General features: G+C 40.4%; 1 protein-coding gene across 1 annotated transcript in view; it reads right to left on the bottom strand.

Annotated features, from left to right (window-relative positions):
* Window positions 1-20,611, bottom strand: part of KDM4C (lysine demethylase 4C) — a 384,820-nt gene that overhangs the window by 184,066 nt on the left and 180,143 nt on the right. Inside the window, exons 9-11 of the mRNA XM_049896778.1 lie at window positions 8,543-8,736; window positions 4,914-5,149; window positions 2,219-2,538 (exon numbers count right to left, since the gene is read on the bottom strand). Of these exons, the coding sequence (XP_049752735.1) occupies window positions 2,219-2,538; window positions 4,914-5,149; window positions 8,543-8,736 (750 nt within the window). The remainder of the gene's footprint in view (window positions 1-2,218; window positions 2,539-4,913; window positions 5,150-8,542; window positions 8,737-20,611) is intronic.

The following is a 20,611-nucleotide window of genomic DNA, read 5'->3' as shown; positions in this document are numbered from 1 at the left end:
TGCCCACTGTTTCAGAGGAGGGACAGGCCACAGGCTCAGCCCTCAGCAGCAGCATCCCCTTTCCTAGGCTACCAGCCATTGTTCCATGAAATGATAAAGGTTAAAGGCACTGGCTGTATAACCATCCTCCATGAAAGCAAGAAAATTCAGCTTTAGCTATATTCTAGTTTAAAGAATGTGACTAAACATAAGTGAAGTGGGCCTTTGACTTATTTGTCATTCTACCAAGAATTCAAATCTAACTGCTCAGGCACGTCGAATCCCTAAATGAAATTAAGTTCTAAATTTTGTTTGCTAATTCGTGAACACTATCTTCAAACTCGTGCTTAGCCACCTCTTCAAAACTGGACCACATTTTTCTATTTCCCATACGTTTTTGATAAATATCTATCTTAGAGTTAAGTATAATGTACAATCATAAATAAACTGATAAAAGTTGTGGGACCTAATAGGAAATTATATTTTAGTTATCACTTTAAGGCTACTTAGAAACCGGGTATCCAAAGATGCTATCTTTACGTAATTTCCATTGCTACTCAAGGATTCGAAAAGGCCTGGTGAGATGAATGAGCAGGGGCTATCGAGAAGGGGGCTGTCCATCAGCCACCCCGCTTTGTGGGCTCACACAGGTCAGGCTCCTCCCATCCATCCACCGGAATTCCCTGAACAGAGCTGCACAGGTGAAAAGAAGTCACTGAATTCTGACAATCACCACAAGAAGGCCTCAGCTGCCTGACCCATTCATACCCTTCATGGAGGATGGTTACATGCCAGTGCCTTTAACCTTTATCATTTAATGGAACAAAGACCAGCAGCCTAGGAAAAGGGATATTGCTGCTGAGGGCTGAGCCCATGGCCCGTCCCTCCTCTGAAACAGCAGCAGGGTCTCCTGTTCTCACAGGCTACAAGGACAGTTTATGCCAAAAACATTTAATGTTAACATTGTACAAGGACATCCGAGAAACAGGGAGGTCCCTTCCAAAGACTCAGAAAGGGAAGCTGGTAATCAAGAGCAGTCCTGAAGAAGAGCTGGATGGTACCCAGCTACCATTACCGAGCATTCTGATCAAAGATTCTACAGAACAATGTGGATCAAAGAGGGGGAAATGCAGGACAGAATTTCAAATTCTCATGGACTCCAGGCTTTCTGGAGCCATAGAGGCTGGAAGAACCCCTGAAACTATTACCCAGAAATAATCTTTAAAGCTTAAACCAAAAATATCCCCTGAAGTCTTCTTAAAACCAAACAATAGTTTAGCTTAATTAGTAAAGAATGTCTGCTTTGAGTGTTGTGCTCTTTCAAGATCTATCTATATGGGATCAAACTAACAACGGAAACTCAAAAGATCAGATGAAAAACATAGGGGGTAGTGAGTTTATGTTAATAAGGGAGGAACAATTAGGAAAGGGGGGTGAAATGGTTGCACAATTCAAAGAATGTCATCAATGTCGCTGAATTGTACACACAGAAACTGTTGAACTGGTGTATGTTTTGCTGTGTATATTCTCAAAAACAACAAAATAAATTAAAAAAATGTTTTAAAGGGGAGTCTTGACTCTGACTCTATCATGGAGGCAAAGGCCTGTTTGTGGGAGTGAGCAGCCTGGTATTAGGACTCAGGTCCACGAGGAGGGAATGACCACATGAGCCCTAATGCAAAAACTGCGGAAAGCTCATCAGAGGTTGTGGGAAGCCTGGCACCCAGAGGTTATTAGCTGTTGACAGCAGGAGCTCAGAGCCCTTCAGAGGGGTCCTTTCCACCCCAGATAATCCTGCAGCAGATGGGACTGCTCTGCACCTGGACCACATCAATGTCATCATCCTGGTTGGGATGCTGCACTATGGTTCTGCAAGATGTGACTAGTGGGGGAAACTGGATAAAGGATATGTGGGATCTCTCTGCACTATTCCTTACGACTGCATGTGAACATACGATTATCTTAAAATAAAAAGTTTAATCTTAAGAACTTTTAAAAAGAAGGAAAATTAAGTTTCAACATGTAGCCAGGAGTTGCACGCTCTTTGAATCATCACCATGTGAGCAAGCACTCGCAGGAGGATTCCCGCCCAGTCATCTACGAAAACATGGTTAAGACTCATACACGGGAGATGTTTTTTATTTCTGCCCTAAAACGAGAGTTCAGCGCGTGGCACGCTGTTTTCAGAAAGCGCTCTCACCGCACAATAAATTCAGTAAGAACAGAGATTGCCACATACATGGGGGACTTTGAAGCCATTTCTCTCTCCACTGGGAACCGCTGGGACTTCCCCGGGTTCCAGGCCACTCCCGCGGCTCTCCAGGTCACTCTCCTCTCCCTCTGTCCACACACCATTAGTCTCTGCCGCTGAGGAGCACGACTCAGGCGACTTTGGCCATGAAAGCTTGGCAGGGTCTGCTTCCTCGGACGTCCCACAGCCACTTGATAATGTTACGGCATTATCAGCCTCCTCGGGGTTGGAAGGTGCCACCGAGGTGCAGGCCTTGTCCTCCTCAGCTTTTATCCCCTCTGTTATAGATGTGCTTGAGCAGATGTTCCCTAAAGAGTCGAACAAGAGACTGTTAATAGATCTGCCGTTGTATTACTACTGCAGTGAATTTTTAAACTACTCTCAACTGAATATCAGTCTTCCAACCTCCCCTGAAACTTCCACAGACATGAGTACGAAAGGCCACAATAGCACCACACTGCCTTCATAGTTGTTAAGGTGGCGCCCTGAACTTTGGCAAAGAAAAAACCTACAAAACAGGAGATCAAAAAGAGGCTCTGCTACAGAGCACTGCCATAAGCCAAGGCAATAACAATAACTATCCAAGGCAACAGCAATTTGAATGTTTTTCTAAAAGTAAGGATTATATCCTGATACATGATGCTAAGAGCTGCTTCTGATGAACCATCCCAGCTCAAAAGACTCATGAAGGCCATGTGATGCAATAATAATTTCCTACAGTAACCCTGTATCAAACGCTATCAGCACGTCCCAGGAGAAGAGCATGGAGAAGAATATCACTGCACTTGCCTTCCCTTCCCAACTCCACGTCTCACACACACACACGCACACATGCACACACTCGTATGCGTGCCCACGTGCACATGTTAAGCATCATTTCTACTCCTCGTACACTTGCTCTGACGCTGAACCTCACCAAGTCCCATTTGAGCTCAAGCATAAGAGGATGAGCTTCTAAATTAAGTACTCTTGCCAGATCTCAAAGGCTGGAGGTCAAAACGAAAGGAACCATTTAGTAAAAGAACTAATGAAATTGGGTCCCCTGAGCCTAAACTGGAAACCCTGGTGGCATAGTGGTTACGTGCTATGGCTGCTAACCAAAAGGTCAGCAGTTCAAATCCACCAGGTGCTCCTTGGGAACTCTATGGGGCAGTTCTCTGAGTCAGAATTGACTCGATGGCAATGGGGTTTTTGTTTTTGTTTTGAGCCTAAACTACCCAGCAATTCATAAAGAGATTAATTAAACCAAAGGTGTCAGAGACCATGGTGAGGTATTAGAAAGAAATACCTGTATGTATTGTACAAATGAAGGTGCCCTGGTGGCACAGGAGTTAAGCACGTGGCTGCTAAGAGGTCAGCAGTTCAAACCTACCAGCTGATCCGTGGATCAGCTGCTGTAAAGATTTACAGGCTTGGAAGCCCTGTGGGGCAGTTCTGCTCTGTCCTATAGGGTCACTATGAGTTGAAATTGAATTTTTTTTTTAATTGTACAACTGCCTTCCCCATACTGTCTGGAATTCCTTTCTCTACCTTCTGAATCTCACTAACATCTATCCCTTCATCACAACTTAATTCAGACATCAGGTACAACAAGGACTCTTTCCTATCCAGCCTCGTGGTACTAACCACATCGGACTGTAATTACCTATTTATTTATCTAGCTCTCCATTAAAGTATGATTTCCCTGAAAGGTCTATAGTTTAAACTCTATACTGTCAGAATAAAAGGTAATGAGGGTGGAGAAGACGTCTAGGACCAGATTATTCAGGACCAGGATAAGGACTTTATCTTTTATGCTATTTGGAATAAGATTAAGAAGAAGGTAGGGTCAAGGTCCAATTGACTTTTTTTTTTAAATGGTCACTGTGACTCTCATATGGAGAACTGACTAGCAGGGGTGGCTAGAGGAGATACTGGAAAACAAGAAGGAAGCAACTTTGGCAATAATCTAGGCATGAGGTGACAGTGTCTTAAACAGGGGAGGAAGCAGTGGAGGTGGTCAGATTCTAGTACAATTCCAAGACTGAAGGATTTGCTGGTGTACCGGATGAAAAAAAGACAGGCATTTCCAATAACCTCATTTAGTAAAAGGAGAAAAGCTCCAACAAATATCGAAGAGACACAGTGTTAAAGCAACTTCTGAGAAACCTGCTATAAAAGGGGAAAAGGCAAAGTAGTTGAGACTTACGAATGATAGTTTCAGTCTTGAGAAACAGTCCTTCACTAAATGAACTTTTTATTTTTGTTGTTCTTTTTTAAAACCTTTTATTTTCCCCTTAAAATTAAGTCGAAGGCTAAGAATTTGTAAAGAATTCTCTATAATTGGGTTTCTCTGTTCCATGTGAATTCAAGAGAAAAAAAAAAAAGCTTTCCAAAAATAGTGTAAACTGTAAATTGATTGCACTGAAAAAAAAAAAAAAAAAAAATTTTTTTTTTTTTTTCCCCATTTCAGGAGCTTCTTTTTCATTAAACCAAAGAGGCACTGCTGGCTTTGTCTCTAACTTCATTCCATGTAGCAGTGTTGCTCCTGATTTTTGTACCATTTCCTGGGGCTCCCAATTGAGCCACACTATGGCTTTCAATAACTAAATGGTTAAGCTACCTAGAGTAGTAAGATACCTGTCTTACTGTACATTAATTTAAGGCACCACTTGTTTGAGAAGCACAGTCAGCATCTTCTCACCTGAGAGGTTGATATCATGCAACAAGCTCTCATCCGGCTGCATTCTGTCAGCAAAGGTCTCCCTGGAAGCTGCTGCTACGTCCTCCAGCTTCGCCACTGCTTCCGGCTTTTCACTGACCTGGAGCTGGTCTGTGGCTGGGTCAGGGGTGGGGAACTCATCCCCATCAACTATGGCTGACGCTTCCTCATCCTCCTCCGTTTTAGGTCTTTTAGGGTGAGACCTAGTGCGCTGGAAGCTATTTACAAGAGAATCTGTGGTCAGAGCAGCATGTTTGCAGTGGATGAGATAAAACATGCACCAGTACAAACGTTATTTTCGCTGACATAAAAAACTGACAGGGTTTTAACCATTCTGCAGAGGCAACCTTCACAACCGAAGCAATACATCTGACGTTGAAATCTTAGTAACGGTTTTAAAAACAACTTACCAAGAAGTAAAACTGAAACAACCATAATTATTAAACATTACTAAACAAAAAAAAAAGGGCAGTCATTGCTAAAATTTTATAACAACATTAAAAGAAGCCTGTGGTAAAAATTGATAACATGGGGAGAAAATAAAATCTGTAAATGAAATGCAATTTGGACACTGAGGAAAGGAAAAGGAAGAACCCATAAAGCTGTTGTGAAAATCGGAGTAAGTTATCTACACTGCAAGGTGAACTAGTAACTACTTTTTCTTCCCTTTTGTATAATTCTCCAGCATGCAAGAAATCATTAGAGTGAAAGCCAAATCACCATTAGCTAAAGGAATTCAGAGAGGGGGAAGGTGAACCGTCTGTATTTAACATTTAACAGGGACTTGTTATCATCAGAGCGGGCACCATTTTTATTTTTTCCTCTTTTAGTATTTTCTAGCCGGTCTGTCACCTGACGGCTTTGTCATAGGTGCCTTTTTGTATGTGGCACAACACTTCTAATACTTCCATGTAAGAACAATTATAAAGCAAATCAAAGCTACCTGTGTTTCGGTATCCAAAACATGTATAAACACACAACCTAAATGTAACACATACACACAAGGAAACACCACAGCACTAAGGAAGTCAGGGAGGGAAGGGATCAGAGATAAGGACGGTAGCCAAGAATAAGCCGTGTAAATTAGCACTGACAGCTGCTGATGACGACGATAACAGCAGCAGTGGCAGCATCACCACAATCACCCTGAATGAGAATCTGTATGGAAAATCTCCTCCACAAGATGTACTAGAGCATAAAACCAAAAATCCAAATCTGTTGCTGTAGAGCTAATCCTGAATCACAGCGACCCTACAGGACAGAATAGAACTGACCATAGGTTTTCCAAGGCTGTAATCTTTACGGATGGAGACTGCCACATCTTTCTCCTTCGGAGTGGCTGGTAGGCTCAAACTGATGACCTTTGGGTTAGCAGCTGGGCACTTAACCACTGTGCCACCAGGGGAGGTGAGGCAAGATGGCTGGCATCTCTTAGATTCCAATGGATCACTCCTTCTATTAGATTTCCCTAGACAGAGAATTACTCTTAAGGGAGACCCGCAATCTGTATGGTCAAGCCACAAGGCTGAGCATGTTAAACAAGCCCCTTAACATTAGGCTGTCCAAGTAGGTGAGCATTTCTATCAGCAAAGTCCACTGACTATTTTAACCTACTGAAAGGCCATTTCAAATCTGTTAAATGCCACAGATCGATGTTCTCTGTCAAGCCAGAGGACGACTGTGGTTAATAACTAGGAGACCAGATCGTATACCCAGTTAGAGCACTGTGACTTCTATCCATTAGACAGCAATTCTCAAGGTGTCCTGCTGGTTTTCTTCTGAACCCAGGATTGACAACTCCTCCCCGCAAAGCTGGGTTCTTTGGTAACGTGTTTTGAGACATCTGTCAAAGGCACTGACCCTCTAAACCAGAGTGTCTCAAACCTTTAATACAACCTATAGTAAGACATACACTTTAGACGGTGACTCAATGCACACATGCACACATGCTCACACGTGTCATGGATTAGTACTTATCCTCACCATGGGGGACACACCACGCTACTTTTTACCCTACTTGTTAATTTTAAAATGGCGGTCCTGATCCACTAGGTTGATTTGAAAACTGTTTAAACATCACTGATGTAGACAATAGGGTGAAATATGAACAGTTGAGCTTTAGTTCTGCTGCTAACTAGTTCTGTCCCTTAGAAACTGTTTCTTGGTGCTAAATCTCTTAGAAACTGCAGAAACGTGACTCCACATTCTTAAAGCTCCTTTGTTCACCACTATTCTAGAATAGCGGAAAATAAACATCGGGCGGAAAAAAAGTCAAAAAATAAGTGTCAGAGTGTGGCAACACTTTAGGGTCAGTGTTCCTGAGTTAATAGCAAAAAAAACGAGAAATGAACTAGAGGTCCAAACACAGGAGGCTGGTTAAATATTCACAGACATGAAAAATTACGTTGTAACAAATCACTTAATTACATGAAAGTACACTCAAAAAACTGGTTATCAAACTATTAACAGAGCATGGCCCCAATTCCAAAACAGGCATAATGTTATATAATAAATAGTAAATATATATGTTAGGATATATACAAAACATTAACACTAGTCATCTCTAGATAGCGAGATTATGGGTGACTTGGGAATGCCTTCTTTACTCATTTCCCCATTTTACAAATTCTCTTCGATACACAAGCATTGCTTTTATCATCTGAAATAAAAACAATGAGTAACACTGGAGAGAAAAAATGTAATATAAACTGGAAAATACAACAGTCTAAGGCAAAAAAGGGGAAACCCTGGTGGCGTAGTGGTTAAGTGCTATGGCTGCTAACCAAAGGGTTGGCAGTTTGAATCCACCAGGCACTCCTTGGAAACTCTATGGGGCAGTTCTACTCTGTCCTATAGGATCGCTATGAGTAGGAATGAACTCCACGGCACTGGGCTTGGGTTTTTTTTTTTTTTTTTTTTTGGTTTTAAGACAAAAAGGCAGCCTGAGGACCTGAGCCACCGAACACACACTCTATTCAATGGATTTTTAAGCAGCAAGATACCCAGAGCAGGCCTAAAAGCTTGTGGAAGGGTACTGTCACAAAAAACGAATGTAAAATAGCATTCATAGGGACACCATGCTACAGAGACACCACATGCTCTGCCTTACAAGGTGTCAAAGAATAAAATCAAGTGTGTAAGATGTAGTAAAATATGGTCATACAGATGAGAACAACATCTCAGATATTTGACAAATGAAGACAAAAATCACTCATGTCGAAAGAAAATGAGCAGCGGAGTGAAAAAGTTGGAAATCAAGTTACTGAAGTTGACAGAAATACGGAGATGAATGGTGAGAATGAACATGATTCTAAATACATTAGAGTAAAAGGTCTAAAGAACTCCAGAATTGTTCTATTTGCCACATATAGCAACTTCAGAAATATTTCCGTTCTCAAACACAATATATGCCTCTTCCTACGACTATTTATTATATTTCTCAAGAAGTGAAAATACCTTGCTCAAACTTTCAGCAAAATATTAAGTAAAGATATGATGAATAAGTGGGGAAAAGCAAATGGGTTGCCTTTGGGAACATCCTGTTCAATGACAGAGTTTATTTGAGCAAATGCAGCACGCTGTTGGTGGATGGGCTGGGGAGGGGTCACTACCTCTTGGATGCTTTTCTGACTTTCCTTCTCCTCTGCAGCCATGCCTTGACTTCGGGGGTGGATCCCGGAGTAGGCTTTGTGTGATCGATGGTGTAGATATCCTTTCCTTGCTTCCAAAGCTGGTATCTGTCTGGCTGAAATTTCTTCACAAAGATGTCCATTGAAATCTTCACCATGTCTTTCCTGCAGGTGCACTGAAACACAATGGGGTGGAGTGCTTTAAGCATTTCAGTAGCTCCACAGAAACCATGTCTAGTCAACCCTTGAATGGACCAGACGTGAATATTTATTCAGTACATAACTGAGGATAATGTTTTACATTTGCAAACATTCAATGAGTGATAGACCCGATTTCTTTTGAATGGAGGTGCCAACCTATATATTCACACTTAAAAATGGAAAGTAAGATGAAAACATGCCTCGTAGAGTTCACAGGGAAATGTGCACCAAAACAGAAAGGGAAGCCTGCACATTTTAAATGAGCTGAAAAATCTGAACGGTCTGGTAGGCTGATAAACCTGGGTGGGCAAGGAACTAAAGTAGGCAATGAATATGTGGTTAGAATACTTTAACCAATGGAGGAAGATAAAGTTTCTCCATGAAAGATTTTAATCACATTCATGTTTATCAACAAACATGTGATTGAAAGGTAACTGAAAATTAATTTGGGTGCAAATGAACAGTCTCCTCTGCATCACATCACCTATAATACCTCACCAACAACAACGTTACCACCACAAACCTATTGACTGTGTTTAGGCAAGAATTTCAGAGTAAAGATTATTTTTAATCCGTTAAACCAAAAACCAAATCTGTTGCCATCGAATCGATTCCGACCCATAGCGACCCTACAGGACAGAGCAGAACAGCCCCATAGGGTTTCTAAGGAGCGCCTAGTGGATTCGAACTGCCAACCTTTTGGTTAGCAGCCATAGCACTTAACCACTACACCACCAGGGTTTCCTTTAATCTATTAGGACCTTGATTCTCATGAATACATAGTTATCGGCCTTTTATATAACAAGTTTCCTATAAAGACTTCACATATGTTTAAATTAGGTCTAGGTCAACACTCTATGCATTGGGGCAGTCATCACTCAAATGACAATATCGAAATAGTCTCAAAGATTGAACAGACATATACTGACAATCCGTAACATACCCGGCCACAGACTGGTTGATTGAATAGTCTTCACACAATAAATCTCTCAGTATCTTGGAGGTGCAATTATTATCTCCAAGCAAAGTAATTCCAAAGTCTTAGTAACTTCCAGCCCCAAATGTCACAGAGTCCAAGACTGACAGGCATTATGATTTGAAAGTTCAGGCAGCATCTTGCTCTCAACTTGCCTAAACCAACTTCATATTTGACGGCAAACAGACGTTCTGTTGCTATCAATGATAGCACCAATCATCCATATTCCTAAATTCACAGTTGATATTTCCTGATTCCTCCCTGCCCCTCCACCCCTAGAAATTCAATCTGTCATCATCTCCAGTTAATTCTTCCTCTAAAATGTCTCCTGCCTAAGTTTCTCCTGCTAGCATCCTTCCGGCTTCAATGGCAGACCTTGAATAACAAGGCTAACTAATTTCCCTGCCTGCAGTCTCTCCCCAGCACCAATCCATCTTTATAGCTGTTACTTTAATATCCCTCAAATATCTCACAATCCTTCATTGTTTTAGTTCAGTAAGGTTTAATGATACTGCTCTGCCTTTAGAATAAAACCTGAATTCCCGAGCATGGCATTCAAGGGCTCTGAGATTTGAGTGCACCAGTGAGGTTTGCAGGCTTCTCCATCACTGCAGGCTGACACGCACACACTGCCCCAACCCAAGGAGCCCAGCCCCAAGAGCCCAGATGTAGCACATGCTTGCGCATCTCAGCATATCGGCTCCTACTACAGTCTTCCTGCTTGCCATTCTGCTACAGGGAAAATTCATCCTTGTTCATACTGAATGCAAGTCGACCACCCCTCTAATTGTTTTCTTCATCCCTCTGAACCCAATACTATTAACTACGCTACTGCTTTTATTGTTAGCTATTTATAGAGTCCTAAGTTATTTTGTTTTAATTATCTTGCCTTAAAAAAACAAACCAAATCCACTGCCATTGCGTCAATTCTGACTGATAGCACCCCTATAGGACAGAGTAGAACTGCCTCATATGGTTTCCAAGAAGCACCTGGTGAGTTTGAACCGCCAGCCTTTTGGTTAGCAGCTGTAGCTCTTAACCCCTATGCCACCAGGGTTTCCTATCTTGCCTCAGGAGTGTGAAAAATGAATCATGAGAAATATAAAGATATTTTAGGTTGAAATTCAATCTTCGGCTAAAAGACGGAATAAAAGTCTGAAATCATCAGTAAAAGGTTTCCTAATTACTAATGTTTTATTCATGAAGAAAAACAAAGGAACGGACCAAGGGCAATGCCCTCCCTTCGATGAGCTGACTGAGGCAATGGTGCCTCCCTAGCAGAGATGGGCTGGTGAAGTGCACAACGCTACTTCTGAGGAAAATGTCTTGGAAAAACAAAGTTAGCCTGATATTCATCTTGTTTGTTCAGATGGTGCTTTAATGCTGAAGTCACATACATTTGGCTTCCATACTGTGAATAAGCTACAAAGGTCAGAGAGCCAACAGAAGGCAAGCCACAGTCAAGAAGGAGTCACTAACATCAAATCTGTCAAAGCAACATCCAACAGGAGGTCCAGGCATTAAGAGGTTCCTGTTTCGCAGACTGAAATAGGCAGTTCGGGATTTCAGGTGATCAGTGACAATATTCACTTGTTTGTCCATTTGTAAATATACCCATGTGGAACCCCGACTACGTGAAATCAGTTCAATAGACACCTGAGGGTGGCTTAGATTGCACCCCACCCCCTGCTCCTCTCCCCAGTCCAAGAACAACAGGGATCAACGATTTTGTCATAAGTCTCCATCATTCTCAATTTGGAAACTGTATTACACACTTCAGTGTCCCCTTCCCCTTTTCCGTAAGTCTTCAATTTTGTAAGCACGCAAACATGATATACCACTTGACTGACTAGAAGCACAATGGACAGATGGAATCTTCAATTTTACATATTCAGAAATAAAGAGTTATAAAATACCCAACATAACACAAAGGGCAATACCAGGGTCCAAAACTTCACTGGCACAGAGAAAACCTACTCTTGTCAGTATTGACAAACAATCATACCGACCTAAGCCCCTGTAGAGCCCTGGTGGCACCAGTGGTTAAGAGCTCGGCTGCAAACCAAAAGGCTGACAGTTCAAAGCCACCAGCCACTCCTTGAAATCCTATGGGGCAGTTCTACTCTGTCCTACAGAGTTGCTATGAGTCAGGATCAACTCGATGACAACAGGTTTGGTTTGGTTTTGGTTTTGGTTAAACCCTTGTGACAATCAAACAACACCATTTAGAAGAATGACTACATAATTAGTAGGCAAGGAAGACAAAACAGTCCCATTTAGATACAAAAAAAAAAAAGTACAGACTAGATATTGTTACGAAGGACAATAACCAATAATAGGTAATACTTTTCAAATAAACTTTATGATCTAAAATCAAAATAATAAGAATGGCAATTCTAAATGGTCCTCTTAAGACCACAAAAAAATTTTTTTTTCTTTTAAGCTCACTGCCATCAAGTTGATTCTGACTCAGAACCACCCTATGGGTCAGAGTAGAGTTGCCCTGTAGGGTTCCCAAGGAGTGGCTGATAGATTTGAATGGCCGACCTTTCGGTTAGAAGTGGAGATCCTAATCACTGCGCCATCACGGCTCCTTTAAGAACATAAATACTAGTTAAGATGTTAAGTCCCAATATAAAGAGTACTGTCAGGGGCCTGTTTTCATTGAATTCTCACATATGTCTACCCTGAGACTTGTATTACACAGAGTCATGATTATTTGACTGGGTATCCAAGGAAGTCATATTCATCTATTATTTATACTGAATTGGATTTAAAGGTGAAAATGGTTTTAAACACTGGCTTTCTAAGACAAAAATACTAAGTCATTTGAATGGTGAAATTAGAAATTTCATATAACCACAATACATAAGTAAACAAAATGAGAAGTTAACACTTAGCAAAACTGAAGTATCACTTTAACATACTTTCTTTGTGATACACAAGATGGCTAATTAAGAAATGTTTCTTGTGCAAATGTCTGGCAAGGATGGCTTTGAAAGTATGCAAAAATGTGTGAAGATATTCTGTTTTTCAGCCTATTTATAAAAATTAAATGATAAGAAGGAATTAAGGGAAAATACCTTAAAATTAGATTAAAAACTGAGTAGCCAGAATATGTCTGTCAGTTTTTCATACTGTGGTGGCTTGCGTGTTGCTGTGATACAAGAAACTTTGCCACTGGACAGGTTTCAGCGGAGCTTCTAGGTTAAGACAGACTAAGAAGAAAGACCTGGCAGTCTACTTCTGGAAAAACTGGCCAGTGAAAACCTTATGAGTAACAGTAGAACACTGTCTGATATGGTGCTGGAAGATGAGCCTCTAAGGTTGGAAGGTACTCAAAATACGACTGGGGAAGAGCTGCTTCCTCAAAGTAGAGCTGACTTTAATGACGTGGATGGAGTCAAGTTTTCGGGAGCTTAATTTGCTGATATGGCATGACTCAAAATGAAAAGAAACAGCTACAAACATCCAGTAATTACCGGAACATGGAATGTACGAAGTATGAACCTAGGAAAACTGGAGGTCATCAAAAATGAAATGGAATGGATAAAGATCCGTACTGTAGGCATTAGTGAGCTGAAATGGACTGGTACAGGCCATTTTGAATCAGACAATCACATGGTCTACTATGCTGGGAATGACAACTTGAAGAGGAACGGTGACGCACTCCTCCTCAAAAAGAACGTTTCAAGATCTATCCTGATCTAACCTGTCAGCAATAGGTTAATATCCACACACATAGAAGAAAGACCTGTTAATATGATTATTTTTCAAATTTATGCACCAACAACTAAGACCAAAGATGAGGAAATAAAAGATTTTTACCAACTTCTGCCCTCTGAAATAGATTGAACCCACAATCAAGGTGCATTGATAATTACTGGTGATTGGAATGCAAAAGTTGGAAACAAAGAAGAAGAATCAGTAGTTAGAAAATATGACCTTGGTGACAGAAATGATACAGGAGATCACATGACAGAATTTTGCAAGATCCGTCAACTTTTTCATTGCAAATATCTGTTTTCAACAACATAAACAGTGACTATATACACAGACTTCATTCAAAGGAATATACAGGAATCAAACCAACTACATCTGTGGAAAAAAAACAACGGAAACGCTCAATATCATAAATCAGAATAAAGCCAGGAGCTGACGGCAGAACAGACCACCCATTGCTCATGTGCAAGTTCAAGCTAAAGTTAAAGAAAACTAAAACAAGTCCATGAGAACCAAAGTACAACCTTCAGTACATCCTACCTGAATTGAGACACCATCTCAAAAACAGATTTGACACATTGAACACTAATGACCAAAGACTAGACAAGTTGTGAAATGACATCAAGGACATCATACATGAACAAAGCAAGAGTTCATTAAAAAGACAAGAAAGAAAAGACCAAGATGGATGTCAGAAAAAACTCTGAAACTTGCTCTTGAATGTAGAGTAGTAAAAGCAAAAGCAAGATATGATGAAGTAAAAGAGCTGAACAGAAGATTTTAAAGGAGGCTCGAAAAGACAAAGTATGATGAAACGTGCAAAGACCTGGAGTTAGAAAACCAAAAGAGAAGAACACGCCTGGCATTTCTAAAGCTGAAAGAACTGAAGAAAAAATTCGTGCCTTGAGTTGCACTATTCAAGAGTTCTACAGGGCAAATATTAAACAACACACCAAGCAACAAAAGAAGATGGAAGAAATACAGAGTTAGTGTACCAAAAAGAAATGGTTGACTTTCAACCATTTCAGGAGGCAGCATATGATCAGAAATCAATGGTACTGAAGGAAGAAGTCCAAGCTGCATGGAAAGCACTGGAGAAAAACGAGGCTCCAGGAATTGACAGAACACCAATTGAGATGTTTCAACAAGCAGATGCAGCACTGGACGCACTCACTTGTCCATGCCAAGAAATCTGGAAGACAGCTGCCTGGCCAACCAACTGGAAGACATCCATATGTGTACCCATTCCAAAGAAAGGTGATCCAACAAAATGTGAAAATTATCAAACAATATCATTAATATCACATGCAAGTAAAATTTTGCTGAAGATCATTCAAAAGCATTTGCAGCAGCACGTCAACAGGCAACTGCCAGAAATTCAAGCCGGATTCAGAAGAGGACGTGGAATGAGGTATATCATTGCTGGTGTCAGATGGATCCTGGCCGAAAGCAGAGAATACCAGAAAGATGTTTACCTGTGTTTTATTGACTATGCAAAGGCATTCAACTGTGTGGATCATAACAAATTATGGATAGCATTGCAAAGAATGGGAATTTCAGAACACTTAATCGTGCTCATGAGGAACCTGTACTTAGACCAAGAAGCAGTCATTCGAACAGAACAAGGGGATACCGCGTGATTTAAAGTCAAGAAACGTGTGCCTCAGGGTTGTATCCTTTCACTGTACTAATTCAGTCTGTATGTTGAGCAAATAATCTGAGACGCTGGACTGTATGAAGAACACAGCATTCGGATTAAAAGAAAGACTCATTAATAACCAGCTATATGCAGATGACACAACCTTGCTTGCTGAAAAAGAAGAGGACTTGAAGCACTTACTGATGAAGATCAAACATCACAGCCTTCAGTGTGGATTGCACTTCAACATAAAGAAAACTAAAATCCTGACAACTGGATCAATAAGCAACAGCATGATAAACAAAGACTGAAATTGTCAAAGATTTCATTTTACTTGACTTCATAAGCAATGCCCATTGAAGCAGCAGTCAAGAAATCAAATGACACATTGCATTGGGGAAATCTGCCGCAAAAGATCTCTTTAAAGTTTTAAAAAGCAAAAATGTCACTTTGAGGACTAAGATTTACCTGATCCAAGTCATGGTATTTTCAATTGCCTCATGTGCATGAGAAAGCTGGACATGAATAAGGAAAAACAAAGAAGAACTGATACCTTGGAGTTACAGTGTTGACAAAGAATATTGAATATACCGTGGACTGCCAAAAGAATGAACAAATCTGTCTTGGAAGAAGTACAACCAGAATGCTTCTTAGAAGCAAAGATAGCAAGACTTTGTTCACATACTTTAGATATGTTATCAGGAGGGATCAGTCCCTGGAGAAGGACACCATGCTTGGCAAAGTAGAAGGTCAGTGAAAAAGAGGAAGTCCCTTAACAAGATGGACTAACACAGTGCCTGCAATGATGAGCTTAGGCATAACAACAATTGTGAGGATGGCACAGGAGTGGGAAAGGTTTCGTTCTATTGTATATAGGGTCACTTGAGCTGGAGCTGACTCAACGTTACCCAACAACAGCAGCAGCCACTTGAACCTGGGAACATTGGAGGTTGAGTGGTAAAATTCTTGCCTTCCATGTGGGAGACCAACGCATCTCATGTGCAGCCACCATCTATCTGCCAGTGGACATGTGTGTGTTACCATAATACCAAGCCAGATTCAACAGCGCTTCCTGACTGAGACTAGGAAGAAAGGCCTGGTAATCTACTTCCTAATATCAGTCAATGAAACTCTATTGCAATGGTCCAATCTGCAACCAAGCATGGGGGTGGCATCACACCAGGCAGCATTTCACTCTATCATGCACAGGGTCGCCATGAGTCAGGGGCCAACTCAATGGCAAGTAACAACAAGAAGCTGCTTGAACACCAGGGGTGAAGAAACATGTTGTCAAATGTTTTATTTAAGATTTATTTATAAGAGGATTAAGTCAACAATAAATATTGTTGTTAGCTGTCGCTGAGTCAACTCCAATTCATGGGCGACTCCATGTGTGCAGAGTAGAAGTGTTCTGTAAGATTTTCTAGGCTGTGACCTTTTGCAAGCAGATCGCCAGGCCTGTCTTCCAAGGCACCTGTGGGTGGGTTCAAACTACTAGCCTTTTGGTTAGCGGTCAAACACTTAATCATCTCTGCCATCCAGGAACTCCTCAACAATAAAACCCGCCAACAATCACTATGTAATCAATGGTGTAAGAGAAACACGAACATAAGATTATCGCTTTAAAATTCATTTTGGGATTAGTATACCTTGGAAGACGAGGAAAAGAAAGCCTCATACAGTGCTTAGACGTCTGGATTCCAATGCCAGCTTCACCACTTACTACCTGTGCAACCTTCAGCGAGTTATTTTACCTCTTATTTTCCTCATCTGAAAACCTGTGAGTAAAAATGGTACCTACCTCATGGGGCTGATACAAGGATTAAACCTTTTTTATGTGTAAAGAATCTAGTACGGTATAAAACACTTGTTAGGTGCCGTCAAGTCGATTTTTCAACTCATAGTGACCCCATGTGACAGAGCAGAACTGCCCCATAGGGTTTCCTAGGCTATAATCTTTACAAGAGCAGACCAGCAGGTCTTCTTCCCATGGCACCACTGGGTGAGTTCGAACCACCAGCCTTTCAGTTACCAGCTGAGTGCTTAACCACTGCACCACCAGAGCTCCTTCTTTGAACTGACATTTGGACACAATCACATCAGAGGCCCATCCTGCACCTGGAACGCACCTGAGAACAGAGTATGCTCACTGCAAACGTCTGCCAATCACTCCTGTTGCTTTTCGTGCATGACGTCATGCCATGTGCTAGAGTCCATCCAGTCTAGCTGACAATTTCCCAAAATATGTTTCCTCCTTTCCTTCTAATAAGTTCAGATTAATTCCTTCTGAATTTTTTTTTTCAGGCTTCATTCGCCACGCCAGGATATGTCTCCCTTATAAAGTAAGGCAATTATAAAGCAATTTAAGGTATGGGACTAGAAACTATCTTTCTGACCCGTGGGAACACTGCTACAGACAGACAAAAACTGTACAAAAGGAAGGGGAATGGATTCAAATAGTTTGCTCTAGCGGTCCCCAGAAGATTCTGCAAAAATTATTTTTAGAATTTCTGCTTCTCAACACCTAGCTGAGTATCTGATAGAAGGGTTGAGAAAGTGAAGAATTACAGATTTTAAACAACACGACCTTGCTGTGCCGTGTAAAACACAGCATGAAACTGAACTTACTACACAGGGGTAATCTGTTGCCGCTGAGTTAATTCCAACTCACAGCGACCCTGTAGGACAGAGGAGAGCTGCCCCATAGAGTTTCCAAGGAGCGCCTGGTGGATTCGAACTGCCGACCTTTTGGACAGCAGCTGTAGCACTTAACCACTCCACCACCAGGGTTTCCATACAGGGTTAGAGATAGTTATTTTGATCTGAATTTACCCACTCCATGTTAGACTTCAGAGAGATGATAACTTTTTTTTTTATACACATAGATATTTTGGGTATACATAAATATTGAATTTTGAGGTTGAGTCTCAGGAAAAAGGTGAACCCTTGATGTATTTAGCAATTCTGCCATAAACATTATAACGTATTCCACGCACTGTGATGACACGTCCCTGCTATGGGAAAACTCTCTGGCCACGCTTCTAGAACACGAAACTACTGGATTAAAGCTAAGTGGGCTGAAAAGGTAATGCCTTTAAGAAGAAGTACCATTCATGTTAGGTGTTCTAATGTTAACAATATGGTCAGAACTTTAACACTAAATAAGATAAGGAAAACAAATAATTTTGCTGGAAATATTTTTTTTAATTAAGTGAGAGCACAATTTTTCGAACACACTTCTTAGACAATCGCTCAGCAGTACCCTAAAGAAACAATGTAACATCTCACGTTCATTGTATCTGGCAAGTCGTGCCTCCCCATTCAAGTGTGATGATATGTCTGGCACTGTTAGCTTTTCAATAAAGTATTGTTTCTCTAGGAGTCTATAAGGAAGAGCTAATTTTCCCCTTTACCTTGTTATTAATTTTATGAAATGATTTAAAGTGGAGAAGAAGTGGGCAGATCTAACAATAATCAGAAGAAAAACAGAAGACAGAAAAACACACACTGGATTTTGAGTATTCCTTCATTTTCTCCCTGGCCAAGTTTAAAACATCATCAGTGGGGAAGTACACGGAGAAACTCTTCTTACAAGAAGACTCATTATCATTCTAAGAAATTGAGATGGGAAGAACAAGATTTAAACCAGCTTAAGGCCAACAGCGATCCAACATGCAGAACTAACTTCTGCGACTGTTCCCATTTAGCTACTTGACTTGAGGCTCACAAATAGCAAAACAAAGCTGCTCTAAGCCAATCCCTGGCATGTTAACAAAAATATCATAACTATAATTAGGCAACACAGATGAAAATTTTTTGTAAATATGGACAATGGATAATGTATTAACAGGGACGCTACAACTGAGAATTTATCCTAAAAAAAATAATTATAAACTAATGTACTAATTATTTTAAGAATGTCCACCTCAGCTATATTTCTCAAAAAGCTAAAAAACTGGAAACAATATTTCCCAGAAACAGTAAAAAACCGTGATTTCACAGACAGTCATTAAAACATATCTCATGGGAGAACATTTAATGATATGGAAATGCATTTACCACTAGGCAGGTAAACAGGTTATATATACAATATGATTATGTATGTAATCCATAGAAGTCCCTGGATGCCACAAAAGGTTTTAAGTGCTTGGTTACTAATCAAAAAGTTGGTGGCTCAAATCTACTCAGAGGTGCCTTGTAAGAAAGGCCTGGCTGTCTACTTCTGTAAGATCACAACCACTGAAATACCAGCTCTACTCTGAAACACACAGGGGGTTGCCGTGAGTCAGAACCAACTTGACAGCGACTGGCTTTTCATGTAATACATAATGTGCACTTAGAATATACATATTTATGTGAGAGACTGATTAAATGATTCGCTTGGATCTGATCTGCGGGAGGAGGCAGGGGTAACGGGTGGAACTAGAACTGGGCCGGGCAGGATGAGTCTGTGTAGGCTAAAGGCCCGTTCTTTCTATACGTATATCTCAAACCAAAAGTGTTTCATTTCAAAGCACCCTGTTCTTTTCCTGGAAGTCACTTACCACGAAGTGTCATTATATGTCTGCATACTACTTTAGTTGATGTCTGTTTGGGGCAGTAGAACCTAAGTTCCCTGAGGGCAGCATTCACGTCTATTTTACCACTGTATATCCGTCACAGAATATAGCACCCATTCCACTGATATCAGTTGGATGATTGCCAAAAACTCTTGAGTATCTATCGCCACTAATGTCAGAAACAAGACAAAAATGAAAATTAAAATCTAATGTCTATCTCACTTTATTTGAATTATTTAATGATTTACTATATTTTCATTTACTTAAATTATTTTAAAATGACCTGATTTTGTGTAGAACCTATGATTAAAGGATCTCAAAGTATTTCATTAGTAAATATGGTGATTCTCCCTTAAATAATGGGAAACACGTCATAAATGTTGAGTATTTTTTTTTTCCCTCAGCAAATAGTATACAGCTACAAACTACAATTCAGATTTCTAACTCTGCATCCACTAACTAAAATACTGGTTAATTCAAATAAAATGTAGAATTGTCATTGTTGCAATGTATCTTTAACAACCTCTAGGCCGGAGGGAACCTTCACACCCCAGGGGAAAAAGAAGGGACCGCTGATGAAATCTAGAACGTGGTCTCTTTTTACTCAATAGAAACTCATTAATCAGTCCAAATTTAAAAACAGACTACATAATAAATGCAGTTTTAATGATCTACATTTCCTCATATTCACATGTACTTTTCATATATTTAAATCCTAATTGGAATAAGTCCAGAAAGCAATCATACATATAGCTGATATCATTCCCATGTTCTGCCAAACTGTATTTCTGGTGCCAAAAAAAAGCCCCACATTTGTACAACTTATACAAAAATCACAGTAAAAATTATTCATCCATACGTGTAATAAGAAATCCTTACGTGGCTGCAATTTCACTTATTTCCTCAGATGTGGTTGCCTATTACAATCTATCAAACTGTCAAGAAATAAAAGA

Source organism: Elephas maximus, chromosome 9 (assembly GCF_024166365.1).
Source record: "Elephas maximus indicus isolate mEleMax1 chromosome 9, mEleMax1 primary haplotype, whole genome shotgun sequence".
NCBI lineage: Eukaryota > Metazoa > Chordata > Mammalia > Proboscidea > Elephantidae > Elephas > Elephas maximus.
This window is presented reverse-complemented; position numbering and strand designations above follow the sequence as displayed.